Here is a 24,428-nt window from a genome sequence, read left to right on the forward strand (position 1 = left end):
TAAATGCTTTTTTCAGAATTAAATATATCACCCCTTAGGTGGTAGTGGCCCCAAGTTCAGTAAAGTTGGAAAGATATTCACAGATTGGGACTTCCAGCATCAATAACTCATTAGATATAGGTTGTCAAAACATAAACGGTGCCTCTTTCCCATTGTTGCAAGGCAGACAATGTGCTACAAGCCCAGTTTTATCAAAAGTAGCTGTCTTTCAAGCTACAGGAATAACATTGGTGTCTATGGAGTGAACAGGGTCCGTCTGCAATTTGCAAAACTGCTGCAACAGTAAAGAGAGACAAATATTCAATAACTTCACTCTTATACATTGTAGTGTCACTAACATCACTGCAGCCTTCAACTGGCTCCTGTTGACAAAGTGTTTTAACAGAAATGTAAATGCTGTAATTTGATTCTTTTAATGAACCATGTAACTTGAATGGATGTGATGCTGGTGTGACCACAGTGCACACGTCTGATGTTGCTCACAGTGGTCCAAGGGACGCTCAGGGAGTTTGTGTGTTTGCTCACACTCAGGAAAAATTACAGGGAACATTGGAATCCTCCATCCCAAAAAGTTTTCCATGTTAATGTGGAGGTAGAAATTAGAAGTCATGTGACACACTTGGGCCAAGAAAAGACTTTTGTGCAGAGGATTAATCAGCTCAGCCAGAGAAAGACGAAAACTTTGAAGTATTAAGATTTAGATGGAACAAAAGGAACCCCATCTCTGAAAACAGTCCAGTCTCACTGGAGAACCAGTTTACTTTCAACTGGTTCTGTTGTTTCCCTGAGATGCTATTAACCTTCGTGTCGTCCTGCGGGTCAAAATTGACTTATTTTAAAGTTTGAAAATGTGGGAAATATATATATATATTTTCACAGTAAAATTTTTGCTGTCCAGATTTTCAACATTTTTGGGAAATCTTTGAACATTTTTTGGTGGAAAAAAAAAGATAAAAATGTTTCTTAAGAACATTCACAAAAAAATCAACCAAAATCCAGCGAAATTCGCAGGATTTTGGTCTCATTATTTCTTGTGATTGTTTATTTTTTTGGATTCATCACATCATTTATTTAAGAACTCAATCAGATCTTTCATGATAACTGTTCTAGTTCCCCTTCCATTTACAAAATGTAATAAATATATGCTTGAAACCATTTTATATTGAGCTCTTATTCTTGCAGTGTCACGAACCTGGATATTAATGCACAAAAGTGTCAATATCCTGGATATTAATGCACAGAGTTGCCAACTACATGCTGTAAAGATTCATCTCATTTTAAATGTATTACACAACTAATGTTGAATTGAAGCTTTATGAAATTACACTAAAAACAATATCTGTTGGAAAAATAGCAATTACATCCTCAGAATGTCAGTAAAAAGCAAATGGAAGTTCTTGACATTCAAATAGAGAAGTTTTTCCTAAAGCTCTGAGGATTACTACGACCTGAATGACTGAGAATCTACACAGGCAAATAGCAGTTAGATATTTCCCCCAAATCGTCCAGCCTCAATATCTGGTCTTGTCAAAATATTGTCAAATATAAAACAACATATATGTTTTCAATCAGTCTCGTATTTGACACTGTGTGGTAATAACTCTTTTTTTAAAATCACTTTTGCAGTTTCACGTATTAAAAACAGCACAAAGTAAATAAGTTACTATTATCCAGTGAGCCACAACATTAAACCCACTGACTGTTGAAGTGAAAATCATCGATTATCTCATTGCGATGCATTGTTCTGCTGGGGAACCTGGGTCCTGGTGTTCATGTGGATGCTACTCTGAACATACCGCCCACCTAAACATTGCTGCAAACCAAACATCCCCCCATGGCAACAGCACTCCCAGCAGGACAACGCACCCACCACACTGCAAAAACTACTCAGAAACAACTCGAGAAATACCACAAAGAGCCCAAGGCGTTGACCCGGCCTCCAAGCATCCAGGAAATCCACGGATTCCCTACCCTGCAACCACAGGACTGAAAGGATCCACCATATCACCCCCAGATGTCCAACGTCAAAAAACCCAACAGGTCACGGCTGATTTGGAGGCATAAAGTGGCACATAATATTATTCAGGTGTTTTTAATGTTGTAGGTGACAACATGCTAACTTCAGTCTAAGTGTGAGTGTCCTGATTTGACAGAAGTTAAATATAAATAACTGCTTTAGTGAATAAATCAGATTGCAGCTCTCTGGTTTGCTGCACTAAGTTGGGCAACATGGACAGACTGAAGTGGTACCAGCACCGTGAGCACATACATTTTTAAATGGCAGTGTCAGTCCACCCTGCCATACTGACTGAGCTTTACAGGACCTTTACAGAAGCACCGTTCAGAGCTGCAGTCCTGTCATTTTCCATTTATATCACTTTAAAATGCTCCACTGCAAACTGCAACTCATTTCCTGTCATACAGATTTCCCTGTCAGCTATTTGGGTTAAGATGGAAATGGCAAATGACAGCACGGACATGATATGATTTACAGTGAAAACTCTGAGGCCAGATCCTAAGTGCTGAGATTTAGGGAGTGTCGATTTGCAATTGACTTCACACAACTCACGCTGCAAAACCTGTCTCTAAGAAATTATTGCTTTTTTAACTAATAAATTGCAAGACAAATACATTTTGAAGGAAATGTAATTGCACATTTTCTGTTGATGAAGTCACAAATACTGCATGTTGAAATTAGAAATATGTTCATTAACAGTTCATTTTTTTCCTCTAAAATGTTCTGTCTTGCAGTGCAATCTACACTTGCAATGACTACATCCTTATTAAACTCTATATTTACCCACAAATAGTACTTGGGCAAAGATGGGAAAGATTATGGTTTTGGTTTAATATAAGTACACCACTGTATCTCAGATCACAGTGGACTTTTTTCTGCATTAAAACACATCACAAACTTCCCTAAAGCTAACCACAGACAGAATGTGAACCATGGTCTCCGGTGCAACACTCAAGTGCTTTGTGGGTCCACCATCATTCAGGAATAGGCAAGGCATCATCCAACTCAGACAGATGATGCAAAGACTTTCCTTCAGTTGGCCGACCCTGAAACAGGCTCAGCAACTGGGTAGATATCGGTCAACGGAGACTCAGGAACAGACAGCAGTCAGTCAACTCAGGGACAGGTGAGATGTTGGCTAAAGCACAGATAAGTATAGAAGTGATTGTTCTCCAGACAGCCACTACCTTAAAAGCACTGACAGCTGAAGTGAAAAACATTGATTATCTCATTATAATGCAGAGAGAAATACATCCAAGAATAGAAATCGTAATCCAAAGAAAATAAATCTGAATATCCAGAAACAACCAGATCAGAGAAAGACAAGACCATTTATACAAGAAGAACTAACTAGACAAGACACAGGTGAAACACATCAACAGAGGAGGGAAATGGAGACAACGGGAGGAAGCAAAAAAACAAAAAGGTAGACAAAAAACTATCTATCTATCTATCTATCTATCTATCTATCTATCTATCTATCTATCTATCTATCTATCTATCTATCTATCCATCTATCTATCCATCCATCCATCATCCATCATCCATCTATCTATCTATCTATCTATCTATCGATCTATCTATCTATCTATCTATCTATCTATCTATCTATCTATCTATCTATCTATCTATCTATCTATCTATCCATCCATCCATCATCCATCATCCATCTATCTATCTATCTATCTATCTATCTATCGATCTAGCTATCTATCTATCTATCTATCTATCTATCTATCTATCTATCTATCTATCTATCTATCTATCTATCTATCTATCTATCTATCCATCCATCATCCATCATCCATCATCCATCATCTATCTATCTATCTATCTATCCATCCATCCATCCATCCATCCATCCATCATCTATCTATCTATCTATCTATCTATCTATTGAGCTAGCTAGCTAGCTAGATTGCTATCTATATATCTAGCTAGCTATTGGCTAAATGGGCTGAGGATGTAGCCTACAGTGTAACTAACTGAATCCATGGCAATTTCACATTTCAAATCATTTACTTCTGCTATTTTTTTTACATATATACTGACTCATTTTGCTATGTTGATTCCACTGAATTAGAGTTTTTATTTGGCCTTCTTTACCTTTTTTTCCACTTTTGACTCAAAGGTGGCAACAAACCGTTTTTAGAAATTGTAATTAAAAAATCTTATTTTAAATGGAAATGTCAGTAATTTTAATCATACAGTAATTTTAAATGGTCATTCCCCATTTGTTGCCATCCCATATATCCAGTACTTACATGGTTAAAGCCCAGCATGAAGCCTTTCAGTTCCACCATGAGCTTCCAGAACAGCGTTCAGGTTTTTTTTTTTTCTTTTTTCAGGCTTTTTAAAGTGTGCTGAACATCAGGGTTAAGCAACAGTCTTCTGAAACATATTCTCTCACTTGGCATTTTAATGAAGGTAGCGTTATTATGAGATCTGGCCACTGTGAAGGTCAAAGTACGTAACTCACATCCTTTTATCCTCATCACACCATTCGCTGAGCTCTCACTCCCCGTACAGAAGCACTTGTTATGTTGCTCTGGTAATTTATTCAGGCTTTTCCAAACACCTGGCAGTGAAATGTGCATCACTTCACTTTAAATCTACCAGCCAGATAAGATAGAGGCACACAGAGCTGTAGGAGCTATAGCAGGGAATCGATTTATTTCTGCCTATGATTTCATTTCAGTTCCACACATGCTGCTATATTTATTCACATCTTATCTGTATCAATGTATATGAAGACATAAAAAGGGTTTATCCTAAAATAAGAAGGTAAAAGCATCAGTGCTGTTGTTGGTCCACACTTTACCAATCCACTGAACATTAAAGGTTTATAATACTTAAATAGCTCATGACTTCAAAGTTTTTGTGTGTGTGTGTGTGTGTGTGCGAGTGTGTGTTCTGTACAGTAGCATAATAAATAGCCCTGTATGAAATAATGATGAGATTGGGTGTAAAACAGTGACTGCAGGGAAAAATAGGCCTGAATGATGCATCAACCCACAGCTAAAAATGTGCAAATGAATTCAGTGGACTTGACATTCATCGAATATGAGACTGTCAGATCAGAGGAGTTTTGTGTGTGTGTGTGTGTGTGTGTGTGTGTGTGTGTGTGTGTGTGTGCAGGCAGAGAGAGCGAGTATGTTGGTTTGTATAGAGGTCATAAAAGTTAATAAATCCATGCTTGTCTAGATTTTTTGTCACTATCACTTGAGCTTCTTCTTTTCTGTCGCTGATAAAAACCTCCTACCTCCTTTTCCCCCTTTCCGTTTACTTCTGTCAGAACTGAATGTTAGGCATGTGAATATAAAATACTAATCCCTACTATGCATGTCAGCATTCCTTAATGAATATCGGTTTGTTATAACTGGAATCTGGCGTCAGCGACAGCAAAGCAATCTCCCTGACAAATGAGCAAACCCTATTCCCTGACAGTGACCAGCATACCTTCTTCCACTGCTACATGGAACAATTCTAATGTTCATGTTCCCATTGTCTGGACCGTGGACTGTCCTGTGTCACACCCACCTGTCACACCCTTAATCCTTGTGTCGTCCTGCAGGTCAAAATTGACCCATTTGAAAGTTTGAAAATGTGGAGAAAAAATATATTTTCACAGTGAAACTTCTGATGTCCACAGATACCAGCTAATTGATGCACAGATCAAGAGCACTAGTAACAGTACAGAAAAACAAAGAAGTGCCGATAAATAGTGATCTGAGCAGTTCCGTTCACATCGTTTTCTTTAAAATCTCACAACAGGGAGGACTTTCTGCAACAAGGAAACAGCATAAAACATAAACATAACAAATACACACACAATTAACAGAAGTGGTGCCATACATGCACTACAGACCACAATGAAACACTGAAAAGCAGTAAGAATTAGATAAAGTGGCACTTTATGTTGTATTGCAGCATTTTTCTGCGTTACTAATATATATCTCTGATCTGTTGACAGCATGTCAAATTCCTTGTAAAGAGGATGCTGTTGATTTACCACAATGGGGTTTGTTTTCCATGTTCTTTACTGCAAATCTAGAAAGTGTAACAAGCAGAATATCCAAACAGACAAACAATTCCATTGCACAAACATGAAAAATGACATTATTTATATTCTAAGCATACATTAAGACATACATTGGTGTTTTTCTTACTAGGGGAGACCCTTTCCTTGCACTCTGTGGGTTAAAAATGAAATGTTTAAATGCAGTAACATAGTGAAGGTCATGCTACATGTTGTTTGTATCAGTGAGGAGCTTTGCCACAAGGGCTTTGACCCCAGCTGAAGTCTGCTGAGCTGAGCTTAGCAGCTCCTGACAGCATCTCAGCTTCTCTTATTTACAAGGTGACAGCCAAAACAAAAGCCTCAATCATTAAACTATAGACTCGAGGGTCTCCGAGGTTTTATTTCACAGAAACATGTGAATAATTGAAATTCCATAGGGGAGGACAGCTATGACAGCTGCGGTGTGAGAAACGCTGTGGGAGCAGCAGCCAGTATGAAGATCAGTGACACTTTAGATGGAAGTATGCTGCATGTACAGTGAGAATAAATCTCAGTACAGTGTTCCTTATGTATACGCTGCAGTTCATCACTGTCACTAACATAAAACAATTAAACCCCATGGATCAACTCCCTTCTCATTACGCTGTTGACTGTAAGCAAATATAAGTTTACACCCAGGGAGACAGAATTATGTACAGACATGAAATGAGAGAGAATATTGACATTTTGACATAACAATTAAGGGATATGACTGTTCTTTCCTCCCTCTTTAACATGATGTATTTGTCATCCATGTTGTGACAGACTCAATCTGCCACCACTTATGAGACACAAAGCGACAAAAATGAGAAACAAAATGACCAAAAAATGAGACAAACGACAGCAAACAAAACAAAAAAAGAGACAAAAAGTTTGACAAAAAAGTTACAAAGCGATTAAAAAATGGACGAATGACAAAAATTTGACAAAAAATGACAAAAGCAAGAAACAAAACAACAAAAAATAGATTAACTACACAAGCGAGACAAAAAAGAAACACAAAACGACAAAAATGATACACAAAAACAATGAATAAAGCAAAACACAAAATGACAAAAATAAGACAAAAAGCATAAGCGAGACAAAAAGGAAACACAAAAAGACAAAAATGAGAAACAAACGACAAAAACATGAGACAAACGACAAAAGTCAGACAAAAAAAGACAAAAACAAGACAAAATATTACAAAAATGAGACACAAAAAGACAAAAGAACAATGAAGAAGCTAGTATCAAAACAACTTGTCATGGTCTAGAAATTATTTAAAATTTATAGTTTGACTAATTTACAATCTGCAGTTAATGTCTTCTCTGGAATTTTTACACTTTGAAGGCCGGATTGGACCCTCTGGAGGACCGCTTTTGGCCCACGGGCCGCATGTTGGACACCCCAAGGTTAAATGTTTAATCCTTCTGTCATTACCATTATTTGTTTCATGTTATGATCATTTTTTGATAGCGACAGTAGAGAGATGACAGGAAATCTGAAGAGAAAGAGAGATGGAGCAAAAACTGCACCAGACATGAACCAACATGGATCTGGTTGGCACCTTCACGCTCAAACCACCATGGGACCCCAAAATGTTGATTACTAAAATCAACATGCGACCATAACGCATTAAAATCGCCGCTGTGTGCAATTATTGGAGCAGCTGTGGCTCAGGAGGTAGACAGCTGTTCACTAAACACAGAGGTGGAGGTCTGAGGCCTTCGGTCCACATGTTGGGAAGACAAGTTCAAGAAAGACGCGAGGTTTGTTAGAGCATGGAAGGATAGCTAAATGGGCAGTAATTTGTTGTATTATGGTAAGTGTAGGCAGTTACAATGATCTTCATGTGGACTACAGCAACTCCACAAGGGTGAAGAGCCTCTTCCTTTAATCCTCGTGTCGTCCTGCGGGTCAAAATTGACCCGTTTTAAAGTTTGAAAATGTGAAAAAAAAAACATATTTTCACAGTGAAACTTCTGATGTCCACATTTTCAACATTTTTCGGAAATCTTTGAACATTTTTTGGTGGAAGAAAAGAAATGTTAAAAATGTTTCTTAAGAACATACACAAAAAAATCTAACAAAATCCAGCGAATTTCGATGGATTTTGGTTGACTTTTTTGTGAATGTTCTTAAAGAAAATATTAGAAGATTTACTGATATATATGTAATCATTTTAGATATTTTTAGGATTTTTTGGAAAGATTTTTACTCATTTTTTGAAAATATTTACAAGAATTTTCTTCCCAAATTTGGGGGATTTTTTAAACTAAAACTTTTAAGGAATTATTGGAATTTTCTTCCTGAAGGGTTTGCAAATTTTCAGAAATTTGGGGATTTTTTTTTGCAGAATTTTTGGATTTTTTTCAGACAAGGAGACAATATTTTTTGGTGTCGGTAAATGAGGACAACAGGAAGCTTAAAATGTGTCACCATCATATTGTAATCAAAAATGACACTATTTGACCATTTTTAAAATATCACCATTTTACAAATATTTGCCATCATTTTCACACTTGTTTTTTTTAATAGTTTTTGAGCATTGCAGTATTCCAACATATTTATTCCATTATTTTGGCACCCTTGCTGCCAGAGTTTCACTTTTTTATTCCTATTTATTTTACAGTACAAGCATACGACGGTCTTATCAGAACTCTCCAGTTTTTAAAGATGATGCTCTTGCTTTCGGTCAAGCGAGCATTAGAAAAATCTCACTATGTTCTTTAATATTTTAACAGATTTCTCTACCTGGCAGTTTCCTTAATAAACTCCTTTTCTGCTGATTTCCTCTCCTTTTTGTTGCACCGTGTCTTTCATAGTGGAGAGCTGTAACACCTAAAGGGCTGGCTGTTTTCACTCGGGAGTGGATCGCTGTGCTATGAATCTATAATGTAATCCCCTGACATGAAGAGACACACATCATTCAAATGCTACAGCGCATTACAATTCCAACCCGTAAGATGTGTTGGAAAGTTCATGCATGGGAATGTGAGAACTGTGTGAGCTGGAGAGGAAGAGGGTGTGTGTGTGTGTGTGTGTTGCTTGTGAGTGTGTTTTTGCGTTAACATATATGGTGCAGCAGAGGAATAAAGTGTATGCGTTTGCAGATGTGTGCTCGCATCTGTGTTTATATCTGTGTGTGTGTGTGTGTGTGGGTGTGTGTGAGTGTGTGTGCAGTGTTTTTGTATGTAAGTCTTCAAGTGTGATGGGTTTAGTGCATGTGTGGTTTAGTGTGTGCATACAGTGTAAGCACATGCGTGTGTGTGGAGTTTTATAGAGAGGAACTGTGTGTGGGGGAGGAGAATGTGGAAGTGAATTATGCCTTTTTCAGAGGGGAGGGGTGCATATATGTATGCGTGTATGTGGGGGGATGGGCGACTCATGCACTGTATGTTCACTAAGTATGTGTGGGCTGGTTTGTGGCATGTGCGTGCGTGTGTGTGTGTGTGTGTGTGTGTGTGTGTGTGTGTGTGTGTGATAGAGAGAGTGCTGGCAAATGTATGAAAAGGAGAAAATGCATTTTATGGTACCCATTTTTGTGTGCATAAACCCCTGCAGTGTGTGTATGTGCATTTTTATGTACCGGTTTCAAGTGCATATGTGTGTGTGTGTGTGTGTGTGTGTGTGTGTGTGTGTGTGTGTGTGTGTGTGTGTGTGTGTGTGTGTGTGGACCTTATACACATGCTTGAGTGTGTTTATGTGCAGCTGTGTTGCCATGTAGGGTATAATTATGTGTGTGGCTGCAGGTACTTTATGTGTGTGAGCAGATTTTTACATTTGATATGCATGTGTGACCATCTGCTTAAGTGTGCTGCATGTGTGTGAACCAGTGAGATGGGAGTCTATAAGTGTGTGTGTGTATGTGTGTGTGTGTTTGTGTGGGTGGGAGAGCACCTCTTTGTTTATGTGCATCTGTGTACATGTATGGAAATGTCAGTCTGTCATTCAAGATCATCCACAGGAATGAAATCAACATTCAGAGAGCTTTGGTTTGAACTGAATGGAGTTTTTCTGTCACATTACAACACAAAGGCAGCTACATTCTTTCATTTCCTAAATCTCCAGAGATCATTCATGAATTATCTTGTTGTCCATAATGTACAACTATTTACACCTTTTCTGAGCCTGAATTCAAGTGTACGTCAAAACCTATTACATTTCAAATGAACACATTTGACTCTGTTTTTTGTTTTAACCCTCCTGTTCTCATTTATGGTCACCAAAAAATATGTTTCCTTGTCTGAAAAAAACCCAACAATTCAGCAACAAAATGCCCCAAATTTCTGAAAATTTGCAAAACCTTCAGGAAGAAAATTAAAAGTTTCCCTTAAAAATTTTATTAAAAAAAAAAAAAAAAATCCCCCAAATGTGGCAAGAAAATTCTTGTAAATATTTTTAAAAATCTTCCCAAAAAAATCCTAAAAATATCTAAAGTGATTACATATATATCAATAAAACTTCTAATATTTTCTTTAAGAATATTCACAAAAAAAATTAACCAAAATCCAGTGAATTTTGCTGGATTTTGGTTGATTTTTTTTGGTGAAGGTTCTTAAAGAAACCTTTTTTTTACATTTCTTTTTTCCACCAAAAAAACGTTGAAAAATTTCCCAAAAGTGTTGAAAATGTGGACTTCAGAAGTTATTTTGTCCTCATTTTCAAACTTTAAAACGGGTCAATTTGACCCACAGGACAACATGAGGATTAAATACAACTGCATCCCTTTTATCTAGAAATATTCTTCTCCACAGGAACTTTTCCATTTCATTCCAGCGCTATGAGCAGAATGAATGCAAACAACTTAAAGTCAGTGCAAGAAACGACACAACAAGCCTGTCCAAAGTGAAACCCACTCCCACTTCCAGTGTCAGACAGCGGGTGTCTGTGTCATCCTGTAATTTCCTCACACCTCATGGAGCCTTCTATGTTTCTACAGTAGCCTGGAATGGACAAACTGAACACTGGCGCTGATGTGGCAGCCGCTGTACATGCTTGGAAAGGGAGGGGTATTTAATTGGTTGCAAAGAATTTCACTAAATCCTTCACACAGACCCTTTAAAAGTCTCTCATGCCTCCCTCCTCTCTCCTCCGTTTCTATGTCGGCTTCTTCAGGCTTTTCATTCTTTTCAGTGCAGCTCTTCAGAACAGCTATTAACACATTTGATTTTCCACCTCAAGCTAGAATAGGCAATATGCTTTTGGGCAGAAACTCCACACTAACATTTCAGCTTGTTGTAACTCAAGTGGTCTGAGAGAAAATGAGACTTCTGTACCTCCTCCTGTGCCAGAAAATGTAGTTTGTGATGAGAGATTTTAGCCAATCACAGGCTTTTCACCCACTGCAGGTAGGATGATATAATTGCAACGAAGTCCACAGTGATAGCAACATGTGGTGGTAGAATGGGGTTAGATGGAGGACTCAAATTAATGTTAGTTGTAGTCTGACAAAAGGAGCTCAGTACAAAGAGGGGAAAAGCTGCAGATTAAAAGCAGTATATTTTCTAATCTGGCTGTTGTTTTTGTGGGGGTTTTTTTAAACGTTTGCCCGATGTTTCCCTACTTCAGCTTTAATAACTACGCTGAAAGACCATAATCCAACACTAAAGGGTCACGTCACACTCCAAAACAACTTCCTCTTTCAACACATAGCCCAACCGCTTGGACAGTTACAAAAATACCCAAGTGCAGCCTCCACCTCTAAACCCAGAAAGGTGTGGGGGATTCATGTGTGAGAAGCTATTCACGGACCTGATAAATGGTTTTGATGAAGCCTAAAGTACAAAACACTAAAAGGCTGAACTGCCTTATGAAGTTCTTATGAATTTAAACTGATGCTGATGAATGCAAGTCAGAGCAGAGCTATTTAAGCTCCATTAAAGGTCTGAAAACACAAGGCATCAGTTCCTCCTGGAATAAAACAACACAATAAGTTATAATAATTAACTGCTTGACGCCTGAATTTATTTACAATTAAATAAAAATCTTTCTTGTGTGTGTTTTTGCTTTCCAGCTGATGCTAAAATAAATGGAGATTGTTAATTTATCCATCACACATAGAACATAGATACATGAATATATAATAATAATCACATGTAGGTCCCACTCCAATCGGTCCTACGAGAAACCAGTGCTTGCAAAGAGTTCCGAGGTACGTACTGAACATGCACAAATCGGCATTGGGGAAATGGATACGTTATCTCGGCTGCAGTATGTTGTGGTATGATGTGAATTTGCGACAATAGGCGGCAAGGGGTGAAAAACAAAATCCTTGAAAACAAGAGGGCACCAGTGATGCAGCAACTTATTACAGCAGCTTTTTAGTCCTGTGTTTTTCAGTTTAGTGCATTTTTTTTCTTGATGCCAAACGTTTCTTTTTTACAATCATTGGCAATGTAAGTGTTTTTTTAATTGTACTTTTTTTGATTATCTTGGAGGAGTAAGAAGAGGAAATGGAGCTGAAAAGACCGTTGCTACCGTTGCTCAGTGGAGTTCTACCTGCGGAGCAACAGAGCCAGCCGGATATTTACTACGGAAGAGACGTAGAGGGAGATAAGCTGGAGTAAAAAGGAACAGGAAGGAGGGACGGATGGTTTGGAGAGAACCTTATAGACCCACTCTTCTGTCTGTTATCATGGGAATGTTCTCTCTATGGGTAATAAGATGGAGGAGCTGGAGACACTCGTCAGGAGCCAAAGACTCTAACGGGAAATCATGTTTTACACGGAAACATGGCTGAAAGACTGTATTACCAAGAACAACACCAGAGTCAGAGGCTTCCGGACTATACGAGTGGTAAGAGGAGAGGTGGAGGACTTGCTCTGCTTGTGAATAACAGATGGTGGAACCCTGCTGTAACATGTTACCATCAGAGAACAGATCTGTAGCAGGACATTGAACTGTTAGCAGTTAGTCTGAGATCATACTATCTGCCACAGGAGTTCACTGTGATCGTTGCCGTTGTTGTTTACATTCCTCCTACTGCACACGCTCAGACTGGAGAGACCAGGTCCACCATCTCCTCCACCCTCCTCCTCCAACCCAAACTTTCACCTTCATCCTCTCCAGCTCTGGGACCTCCGTCAGCTCAGTCCCACCTCACCTCACTCCTCCTTCTCTGTTGTCTTGGTCGTCTGTGTTAATATGCTGCTGTTACAAATTAATTTCCTATTAAGGATCAATAAAGTAGATATTCTATTCTAAATAATATTCGCTTGATAAAAGCCACGCTCCAAAGCTGAAGTGCGTTTGAACTGAAAGTGGGTGTTGGTTATGACAGCTCCTGGCTTTATTTTGTGTAATATATCACAAAAACAGATGAATTTTGACTGAATTTTTGTATGTTTAACCAATCACATGACAGTTTTCACAACATGCTGACCAGAAAGCAAAACACAGATTTACAGATAGACAACTCATGGTGTCATCAAAGTTCAACATCTCTCTTCTAACTAACAACATTTCATAGGTTTTCAGACACAGTAGGCCAAAGCTCTGATTAGTTGTGGATCAATTTCTAGTCTGTCATGTTACTTAGTTAAATTTAAACTTCTGTAATTACAATAACCATCTTATTAGACAACCTGAACCCTGCATTAGAGCTTCTCCTCATGAGGACTGACTGTGGACAGCCCTAATCAGCATCATCCTGGAAATCTTGCTTCAGCTTCTCGCTGAGGAAACAGCAGCTGGCATTACAATAATGACATAATCATGGTGGAGAGCTGAAGAGAGCCTCTGAGAGTGTTCTGCACCGCACAAGCCACAAGCCACAAGCTGAATTTTTTTCACACCTCAGCTCCATAAATCTGGAGGACACTCCTGTCTGGGAAGGATTAGCTGGCCGTTTTGATGGCCGCATTCACCGAGACAGGATGTATGTCATTAGGTCCCACATGTAACTGTTGTTCTTTGTCTTCATGTTGGTGCAAGAAAGTATGTAATCAAGAGAATAAAGGGCAACAATAGTGTAGTTCCAGCCTGATAAATGGACCTGCAGTCCCTTCAGGGCTTTGTGCTGCCTCCAGGTCTCAAAAGCTCTCAGGAGATCCATGGAGAAGGCCCGGCTGGCAGATAGCTGGATCTGATGCCACGACCCTCGTCTGGGTCGGCCCAGACAGGAGAGAGAAGAAGACAGCAGAAGAGAATATAAATATGAGTTTTATGGAGTCAAAATCTGAACCAAAAAGAAAAAACCCGAAGCACAGACTAGAATGAGCCCCACAGGACTTCCTGTTTAGACATCCTGCAGCATAAGAATGGCCTCCTTCCTCCACCTGTTTGTATGTACAGTATATATTCTGTAACCTCCACGTTGTACGTAACCATGGAGGCTCACCCTGGTTTCTGTGGTAAAGTGTTTTAATGCAACTCTATTTAAATAAATCCGCCATTTGATCCCAATAAACCATTTTCACAGCAGTCGTTTTGACTTGCCGAAGCAGTTTTAACACTAACATTAATTCAGTCAGTGAGCATGCACAATACCAGAGAAAGTCCTTTACACGCTAATACGGATATTTTAATTCACTGATATCTTCCCCCTTTGTTTAAAATATAATAATTGAAAATTTGATTTTGCAGAATACAGAATATGTCTATATATAATGTTCAAAATCTGTAAAAAAAATTATTAATTTGTGAAAATAATAGCAAATATATGCAAAATAATGACATTTTAAACTGATTTAAATATACTATACAATGTCATTTTGTAGTTGTACAGTATACTGTAAAAGAACAAATTACAGATTTTTTTAAGTGGACATTTTGTATAATTTTGGCCTGTTTTCTTTTTTCATTCTTAAAAAAATTTAATTAAAAATTGTAATATTTTTATTGGCTACACTGTAAAAAAGGTAGCATTTTTGAATATTTTAATTGGTAAATTTTTTTCCAAGTAAACCAAAACTGTCTTCATTTTGTTAATTTTTATACAAATAATACCAAGTAAAAATCACAGAAAAAAAGTATTAATTTATATGTTCTCTGTAAAACAAAAACAAAAATACTTTTTGAAATAGTAGTTTGTGCTTCTTGTTATTATTTTACAGGTATTTGCTGGTATAATTTTTTTAAAAGAATATATTTGAAGGATTGCAAAATGGTGAATTATTTTTTTGAATATGCATTTTGATAATTACAGATAATGCATAGTAAAATAAAATGCAAAAAGTATTATTTTACATTTTAACTGTATAAAACAGGGAAAAGCTGTGAATAATATATATAAAAAACAAAAATCTGAATTTTTACAGATAGTTGTTTGTTTGTTTTTTCACTGTGTGACCATGAAATTAATATTTTTTTAGTGTATTTAAATCAGCTAAAGACATCATTATTTTACAGATAGTTGATGCTATTTTCAATCTTTATTTTTACAGTTTGAGAATATTACAGGGTAAAAAAATTAACTGACAGATATTGCAGTGAAAATACTCTTCTTAAATATGCAAATGTACTATTGTCTTCTCAAAATGTGCATACATTGACAAAATTGAATATTGTATAGAACCAGGTTCGACATTCATTTTGTTCTTATTTCAAGGCAAAGCTTTTTACAGAGGGGAATGTGGGCATCTTTTGATTATCTCAGGAATCAGAAATGACTGTCAACAGCCAGAAAGGGGGGAAAAATCAATTCAAAATGTTTTATATGGATTAGGCTATCAATAAGCGCCCACTGAAAAAACTTTCACATTAAAGCTGGAAAGTTTACATGCTTTTTTCTGGTACCTTTGCTGCCAAATTTGTATTTTTTCCACAGCTTTTCTTATTTTATTCTTTTTATTTTTAAAATTTTTATTTCTTTCTTTATTTTTAAGAGTGTACAGAGACACCTGGCTGGACTTTTTGGACTCTCCCCCTCTAGATGGAGCACATGCTGCCTCTTAGCGCCTTCTTCTTCGTGAAGTTGGAAGCAAACGGATACAGCAGTGTCGGTTACTATCAAAATAAAATACCTCCAATCGCTGCTTCACTTACGGTATGTCCTCAAACAGTGACAATTACTATGAATAATTATTGCATTATTTTTCAAAGGGTTTTAAAAATCTCTCTGTTGTCTATGAGCTGTAGTTTTCCTCCTGACTGAACCGATGTTGTTATTTAACGAGGACGCGTATATCCGTGTGCGTCGCGGCTAACTGCTGCTAGCTTGACGGAGCGGCTCTTTGTATGCCCGCTCCTCAGCACCGGGCATACCGAGCAGCAGCAGCGGCGGAGGAGCGTTAAAACACCGAGTCCCAGGCAGGGACAGACAGACAGACAGGGTCCGACACCGTCCCCTGTCCTGAACGACACACCGCGGCTGGAAACCACCGGCTAACGGACGGGAAACCGACGCTTTTATTGTTTTTAAATCTCACCGTTCCCCCATTTTTTTTTAACGTTTAACGGCTGAAAGTGCGTTTACCGGGAACTTTGCTCCTCAAGAGCAGCACTTACCGGAGCCGGTGTGTAGAGCAGAGCATCAACTTAACCGACTCTCAGAGCTCGGTTTAAGCTAATTTCACCAACTTATTTGTCCGTTTTTGAGCTTTTTTTTTAAATCGTCCTTTCTGTGTGAGGGACTCGTTAAAAACGTCAAAAAACATCATTTAGCTCAGTTTAGTGTCTCAGAGGACGGACAGAAATACAGAACAGGCGGAGAAGTGGATGTATTTTCAGCCATGGATGTAACAGTTTACCCGCCTCCTCCTCAGCCTCTGGCCGCCTCGGACCACACCAGGCTGGGGCAGCTCTCCTACCCAGACCCGGCCTTCGGAACCAACAAGGTAAGGACTCCCACCAGGGGATAAAAAATACACAAAAACCCACATTTCTCTTGTCCTGCTCGGTCTATCTCGGTCTATCTCCCCCTCTCTGTTTGCTCATTTTTTCTTGCCCTGCCAATTAAGTGTTAATTAATTGCCTTATTAGGCTCCAGTTAATTAACGCAGCCATTGAAAGTAACCACATTTCAGCTTCTTTTCATCAAATCCCCTCAATGGATGACACACAGCCTGTAATTTCACTCCCAGTTTTTTGTCCCCACTCGTGTAATGACACCTATAATTAAAACTTCACCACTGTGGTAACAGAAATGCAATCAAGTTTAAATATGTTCCACATTTTCACTCCAAACTGAAGAGTTGCGGTTAGACTGAAGTACATGTAGAGCTCGTCTTTTGGTGATGCTTAAAATAGTTAAATTACTGTTTCTCATGTGCACAGATTGTTAATTTAAATGGTGTTTGGGAAGGCCAAAGGTCAGGGTCGGATCCCCAACTGGACCTGGTAGGAATCCAGTTGTTTCCCAGCAAGACGCCTCTTAAACAGGATTGATGAGTCCTTGGATCACAAATAATTTCCAATACATCATTAACTATCTGTCTATGCAGAGGGATGCTTTTCAGAGTGAGCTGTCTGGGTGCCATGCTCATTTGACAGTGATGAATTGCTTAATTATTTAATTAGGTTTCAGCTGATGAGTGCAGCCAGTAGAGTTAACAACAGATTATTAACCTCTCCTCAATCTTAGCGCAACATAATAGGTTCATTTTTGTAGTGTGGTGGTGTTCGATGTTGAAATTAAAACAGGAATATAGTGTATTAAACAACCATTTGACTAGTTTACCTGCACAGCCGTGACAAGCGGCATCTATTAGTTAAATTTCCAATTGTCAAAAATCTTCTTTGACTTAAAAGTGAGGTAATTTTACTGAATGTACTATGAGTTATTTAACCGTATAGTACTCAGGGGAACAGCAAATCCAGGCCTGTGACCTATCGAAGGACCACAACCACCATTTAAGCCCCAACTTCTGCTTTGTTAACACTGAAGTGACTCAACCAAACTGTCGCATAACTTTCTGCTCTTTTGCCAGCTGTTTTTTCTTTAAATCCTAATCTGTCTCATGTGTCATGGATTTAGTGGACTGAGGAATATCAGGGTGTACTGTCATTGCCGACTGGGTGGCGCGCAACTTTGTGATTGATGGGATTATTCACATGTGGGTTGTCTGATCCTTCGCCGCCCGCTCTCCGTTCACTCATTAAATCACCAACAGGATGGTTGTCCTGCCCTCATCGACAATGTGCAGTGTTGTAATTACAAAACTTTGCTTTACCGACCAAAGAAACCCTTCTGGAATGGCTTTGGGCATGTAGTGTGTTTTGAGTGGTCTGCTGATGTAGTGTTGTTTTCTTACATATGTTACTGCAATTTCCTTAAACAATAGTTGGTCACATTAACCATCAATAGTATAAAGTTGAAAGAAATACAATTTATTGGAGTCTTACCTTTGTTTGCTTATCTTGAATTTCCCTCGGGATTCATAAAGTCTATCTATCTATCTATCTATCTATCTATCTATCTATCTATCTATCTATCTATCTATCTATCTATCTATCTATCTATCTATCTATCTATCTATCTATCTATCTATCTATCTATCTATCTATCTATCTATCTATCTATCTATCTATCTATCTATCTAAAGAACCCAGTGTAGCATTAGCATCAGCTCTGAATAATTAGCAAGGGATTCTCACAACTTTCTGCTGCATTTGATGATACTACCTTGTGGACAGTTGCTGTTTTTACTTTCTCGTCCGCTTGGAATCTGTTTGGAGGACGAGTTTCATACATGCGCAGTAGACCAGTGTCTATGTTTTCTGTGTGTTAGCATCACTGCCGCTGTAGTGCAGTTGAATTGCATGTCCAAAGAGGGGTCAGCGTGGTTTCTCGTGGACTTGGACAGAAATTTACATCACTCTGAAGATAGCAAACCTTTATAGATATGGAAAGTATAACACGGACCTAACACACCACACCCCTTGTCATTTATTCTCAATTAATTAGTTGTTTAGTCTAAAAAAAAAAAAGCAGCTTTAGTCCTTACAGTAGCTGCTTTTTTTATAGGAGACTAAAGAAACCAGAAAACATTCAAACTGAAGAAGCTGGAAGCACAAAATTTTGACTTTCTTTGTTGAAAAAATAACTCAGACCAGTACATAAATTGTCACAGTAGTTGGTGAATAATTCAATAGTTCAACTGAATAACCAATTAGTCATTGGAACTCTAGTCTTCATGTTAGCTGCTACCTTATAGGAGACTAAAGAAACCAGAAGCTGCAATCAAGAGAATCTTGACTTAACAAAGAGAAAAACTCAAACCAAAGACTAAATTATCAAAGTAGTTGGTGATTGATTTTATAGGTGGTAGCAATTTTATTAGTCGTTGCAGCTCCAGCTGTTATAAGTTGATGTATTTTTAATCAATTAAATTATTAACAGCAATTAACTGATTTAGAGTTAATCATTAAAAATCCCTATTCTGTTTACTTTATGTATTGGTATGTTCCAGTGCAGCGTGCAAAAGAAATGAACCTGTAAATTAAACGAAGTTGATAGAAGGCAAAACCGTCTTGTGAGATTAAATTGACAGTAACACTCCAAAGATTGATCGAGGCCTATAGTGCAAAACAAAAACAGCACATTACGACATTTATTGTACGGTAGATGCTAGAGGCAGTTTGCATGCAGTAGAAATTGGGACACAACAATTCATCATCGATCTCTCACAAGTTTTGTAGCTCACCATGACCTCTGACCTCATACGTGTTGATTGGGCATTAAAAAAAAGATGCGCCTTTATTAGCTTTATTATTGGATGGTTGAACTCACTGTATTGTATACCAGGCTGCTGTTTCTTATGCTCTGAATCACACAATGTGTAGAAAGACTCTATACGGTTGTTGCTGCTGCTGCCAGAGAGTGGGTTTGTTTCAGAAAGAGGGAAGGAGAGATAGAAGATAGAGGCTGTGGATGTGGAGAGAGAGTGCAATCAGTGTGGTTGGGGGTAGGGTGGAGAGAGAGGGAGAGAGAGGGAGAGAGAGGGAGAGAGGGAGAGAGAGAGAGAGAGAGAGAGAGAGAGAGAGAGAGAGAGTTGTTGGGGGTAGGGATGTTGTAGATGAGAGAGAGAGAAAGAGGGAAAAAAGAGAGAGAGTAGTGTAGTGGGGGTTGGTTCACCAAGGTTTGTACTATATTTCTCTCTGTGTGTCTTTTGATTCACGGCTCTGTCGGCCTGATAGACGAGATCATATTACTGCATGGGGGAGCAGAAGAGAAGGAGAGAGAGAGAGAGAGAGAGAATGTAGAGAAAAAGGAGTGGAGGGAGAGGAAAGTAGGAAGCAGAGAAGAAACAAAATGAGACGAGAGAAAAAAACCCCAGAAGAGGAACAGTGTGCGAGCGAGCTACGAGGGGAGGGGTGTGTCCTACAGATGTGTTAATTTAAAGAGGTAATAACAGTGGTGGCCTACATTTTCCATTTCAATTAAGGAGGAGAAAAAAATCCTCTGCACAGTTACCACTGAGAAGGCAGTGTTTCACTACGTTATGCCCATAATTAGGATTTATGGTAACCAGTCTTACAATAATTAGTCTTTTGGGTACATATATTAGCTTCTTGAATCAGAAAGGAATGTGGTGACTGGATTCAGCAGTTCAAACCCTCAAATCCAGGGCTGTGTTAAAGCTGCAATGTCTGCCTCACTGCACCCTTCTTGAAAATATTTCAAATCTGAAAAGCAGATAATGACGTTTTCTTTGTATACAGAAGAAGCGAGTCTATTCTTTGTCACTGATTTGGGTTTTATGATGATTTAGGTGACTGATTGTGTGGTGGAACAGATGTTCGGCGTTAACAGTGGTAAATTAAAATCTAGTTGAACTGAGGCTAGTAGCAATTTCCTGGCTCTACTGACATGGCACATACAAAATCTCATACAAACCTTCGATGGTTTATTTTCTATGATGTTGTCTGGATTATGTTTTTCCCCACATAATGAGTAAACCTTGTTGATGGCTGCATTACTGAGCGTTTCCAGTAAATGTCCACACATTAGCATATTTCCTGCTATATCTGCTCTCATGGTACAAACATGATGATGTAGAGTTTTCAAGCGTGTTCCTCTCAGTTGATTTTTTGAATAGAAGCACTGACTCAAAGCCCGAGACAGGATGACTTTATATTAATCTAAATTGCAGTCCTTTCCTAACCTCGGCCAAATGCACTTGCCTTAAATCAAACCGCATTGATGTAAACCTCACACTGGGCCTTGAAAGTCCTCCATTGTGCATGCTCACCATCCACTCTACACCTCCCCTGACTTGACTTGCAAAAAAGCCACACTTGCAGAATGTACACTAGGAAAAATATTTCCAGGTTTGCAGTTAAACACCCCCTTGGAATGTAATTGGCAAAACAAATTGGAGGAGCTGCAGTCATTAGTTGCAATTAATTGATTAATTGATTAACAGAAAATTAATTCTTCACAGGTTTCTCTGTTGTATTCAAGCAAAAATGTCAGTTGTATGCCTTCTTATGCTTAATTTAATATGAGTTGACTTGAAATATTTGACCATTTGCAGCTGGTAATGCGTTTTGGGAGCAGTGTTTAGTTTTCTTCTGTATTTGTTCATTTCATGAAAGAGGAATGTGTTTACTTGTGCGTCCTGTGAGGATACATTCATAGTTTACTTTCTTGTTTTCATAATTTTACTCCATAAAGTAATCAGCAATTGTTAAAAAGTTAAAAACATAAAGCTAAACCAAAACTAACCTAAATAATGGAAAGCTTCTAAAACCTTTAAATTGTTCTGAATGTGGTGCATAGAGTGTGTCTGTTTGTTTTGCTTCAGAATATGAAGTGTAAAGAAATAGACTCTACCTCTTTTATTTTGGTACTACAGCCTTTCAGTTTAACTGTTTTGGTTTGAAAAACGTTGGTCATACCAAAAAAGACCTCTAACATGAACTTGGACTGTGGAAAATTGTACTTTGCATTCTTTCTGATGCTTTGTGCACCAAGTAATTGAAAGATATACTTAGAAAATAATCTGTAGATTAGCTTCTAGTGTAAATAACCATTTCTGCAGCCATACAAACTAGTAGTTTATAACAATAATGTAAATTGAAGGTGACGGAGGTGATGAAATAATACTGTGTTTAACATTCAGCTTTGGAATTTTTTTTGTTTTACTTATTTTTCTGTCCTGTTTCAGAGCTTTTAGTCCTAAAAATGTCACACAAATGATGAACTTTACATCTGTCTCAACCCGGACAGCCCTTTTGCTCAAGCTGTGCACTTCCTTCGATATGTTTTACCAATTACACGCTTTAGTTTACATGAACTGTAATTTGCTGAAGGACACGGTTGACGTTCAGATCTATCAGTCCAATTAAACGAGATGGGGATAGATATCCAAGCAAAGACAAAGGTCTGCCAGGGAATCTCAAATTAGAAAGTAAAATAGCTTTGTAGATCTCCTAATTATTGTCTGTGGGGTTTTCCTGGCATAAGAAATCACTAAATGCTCTGCTCCACCCATTTTCCTGTTACCTGCAGAGCAGAGTTTGTGCAGCATTGAACTCTAACTGATTGATAGCAGCGTGTATTTTTATTGGAGGATAAATTGTGCACATTTTAGTTAATGAACAACAGTTAATTTGATCCAAAAGTGAATTAATTGTAAAATTGCTATGTCAAGTGGGGATTTAAGTGTCTGTACGATAAGATTAAGTGTTTGTGGTGGAACTGTGAAAAATACATTGTCATTTCTTGGTTAAATTGTGCCCCTGTAAAAGCAAGAAAACCCAGGATGGGATAAATCAGAGAGGGCAGGAATGGAAGGAAAGAGGGACACAGAGAGAGAGAGCAGGCCTAATGTAAACATAATGATTGTGAAAGCTGGGTGAGGTATTTCTAAAGCAAATACAGAGGAAGAGGGAGCAGAGAGGATCGAGAAGAGGGCACGAGAAAAGAAGAACGGGAGAATTTAGATAGAAAGAAAATCTGCAAAGTTGTCAGGGGACAGGGTAAGGCTTGAGAAATGTAGAGAAGCACAGAACAAACTGAAATAATAGTTTTCAAATCATGCAGATTATGGCGTTAATTCAGCAGGTATGATGTTTAAACTGCAGTCTGATTTGTACATGGTGTAGCATCGTCATTGTTTTAGCTTAGTCAACATGCTTTAGCCTATTCATTCTCTATGGAAAAGAAAGCAATATTCAAATTTGTGAATCTTTAACTTAATGCAGTTTTCACCTGCAAGCTCTGTAGTGATCTGCAGTGATGAGACTATTAGCGTAGTCTACTTTTGACTTATCACAGCTGGAAAATCACAGGAATAATAATAAACTCACTGTTGGCTGCTTTAGTTTCAGGGGCCTGATATCGTTCGTGTTGCTTCACTGTCACACTGATGGCTTACAGGGATGCTAGATTAGAACAGAGCTATTGTTAATTTTATTAGCAACACTTCATCAGAACGTCTGCTGTGATAAAGGCTTCTCAGTTACTGGTACGGCCCTTTGGTGTGTCACTCGCCTTCAGAATTACAACAAGACAAAATGCTCCTTGGCATTACATGGTTGTAGAAAATCCTATGATGCTTATTGACGCAGTGTTTGCTAATAGGAAAAAGACTTGCTGATGATGTTACTGAAAGTTTTGCATCTGACCTTTGATCTGAAATTACATTAAATCAACTTATTTCTAACATTTAAGCAACATACATTCATGTTCAAGACAGTTAAGATGGTCAAAACGCATTGCAGCCCAGGGGGAGAATATGCACTGTTTGGCTACAGTTAATTTCATCAGGGTGACCCATGAACTGCGATGTGTGATTACACCACAAACGTCATATACCGATCGTGGCAGCATGACACTCAGGCGGACATGGCTCAGTTAGTTTCCAACTAAAGCATATCATTGCATATGCACCAGTTGTAGAAATTGTGTAATGCAGAAAATGAGACATGTTCTGTATCTCTGGTGAACTCCAGCTGCAACACACAAGACTCTCTGGCAGTTAATGTCACTAACAATTTATCGATCAAAATACAGAATGTTACACTTGATGATAAGTTGCATTCATTACACGAGGTATGGATTGGGTCCTGAGTGGCTTGCATGCTGACTTGCAGAAGGTTTAGTACTTTTACGAGGTTCCAAGCTCCTTCTGCTGACAACTGTTCAGCCTTCAGTGCTTCTATTGTGTGCATTTATCTTCTCTGGTGTGACACACAGCAAAGAAAGAAATAGAATATATAGAATTATTTAGTATAAGACAGATCAGCCTGTTACCACTAACTGGTAGAGGCAGTTCAGTGACATTTCTGGGATCATTATGTCACACACTTTGTATTTGACTTAATAATACAAGTTTTCACCTCATTTGATAGTCTAATTGATCAATGATTAATTGTTTGCTTTCACCCTATGAACTGTACTAGAGGGCAGAGCTGAATGATTTGGGTAAAATACCTCATTGAGTTTTTTTTTCTGAGAAGCTGTGGCTTGATTTGCTTTCT

The 24,428-nt window shown here is 38.2% G+C and overlaps 1 protein-coding gene across 2 annotated transcripts in view; it reads left to right on the forward strand.

Moving 5' to 3' along the window:
• Window positions 1-16,246: 16,246 nt before the first annotated feature.
• tox (thymocyte selection-associated high mobility group box) overlaps window positions 16,247-24,428 on the forward strand; it is a 68,389-nt gene continuing 60,207 nt past the window's right edge. For both annotated transcript variants that reach the window (XM_023291827.3, XM_023291828.3), the window contains exon 1: window positions 16,247-16,837. In XM_023291827.3, coding sequence (XP_023147595.1) covers window positions 16,733-16,837 — 105 coding nt within the window. In that variant the 5' untranslated portion in view covers window positions 16,247-16,732. The remainder of the gene's footprint in view (window positions 16,838-24,428) is intronic.

This window comes from Amphiprion ocellaris, chromosome 10 (assembly GCF_022539595.1).
Source record: "Amphiprion ocellaris isolate individual 3 ecotype Okinawa chromosome 10, ASM2253959v1, whole genome shotgun sequence".
Classification (NCBI taxonomy): domain Eukaryota; kingdom Metazoa; phylum Chordata; class Actinopteri; family Pomacentridae; genus Amphiprion; species Amphiprion ocellaris.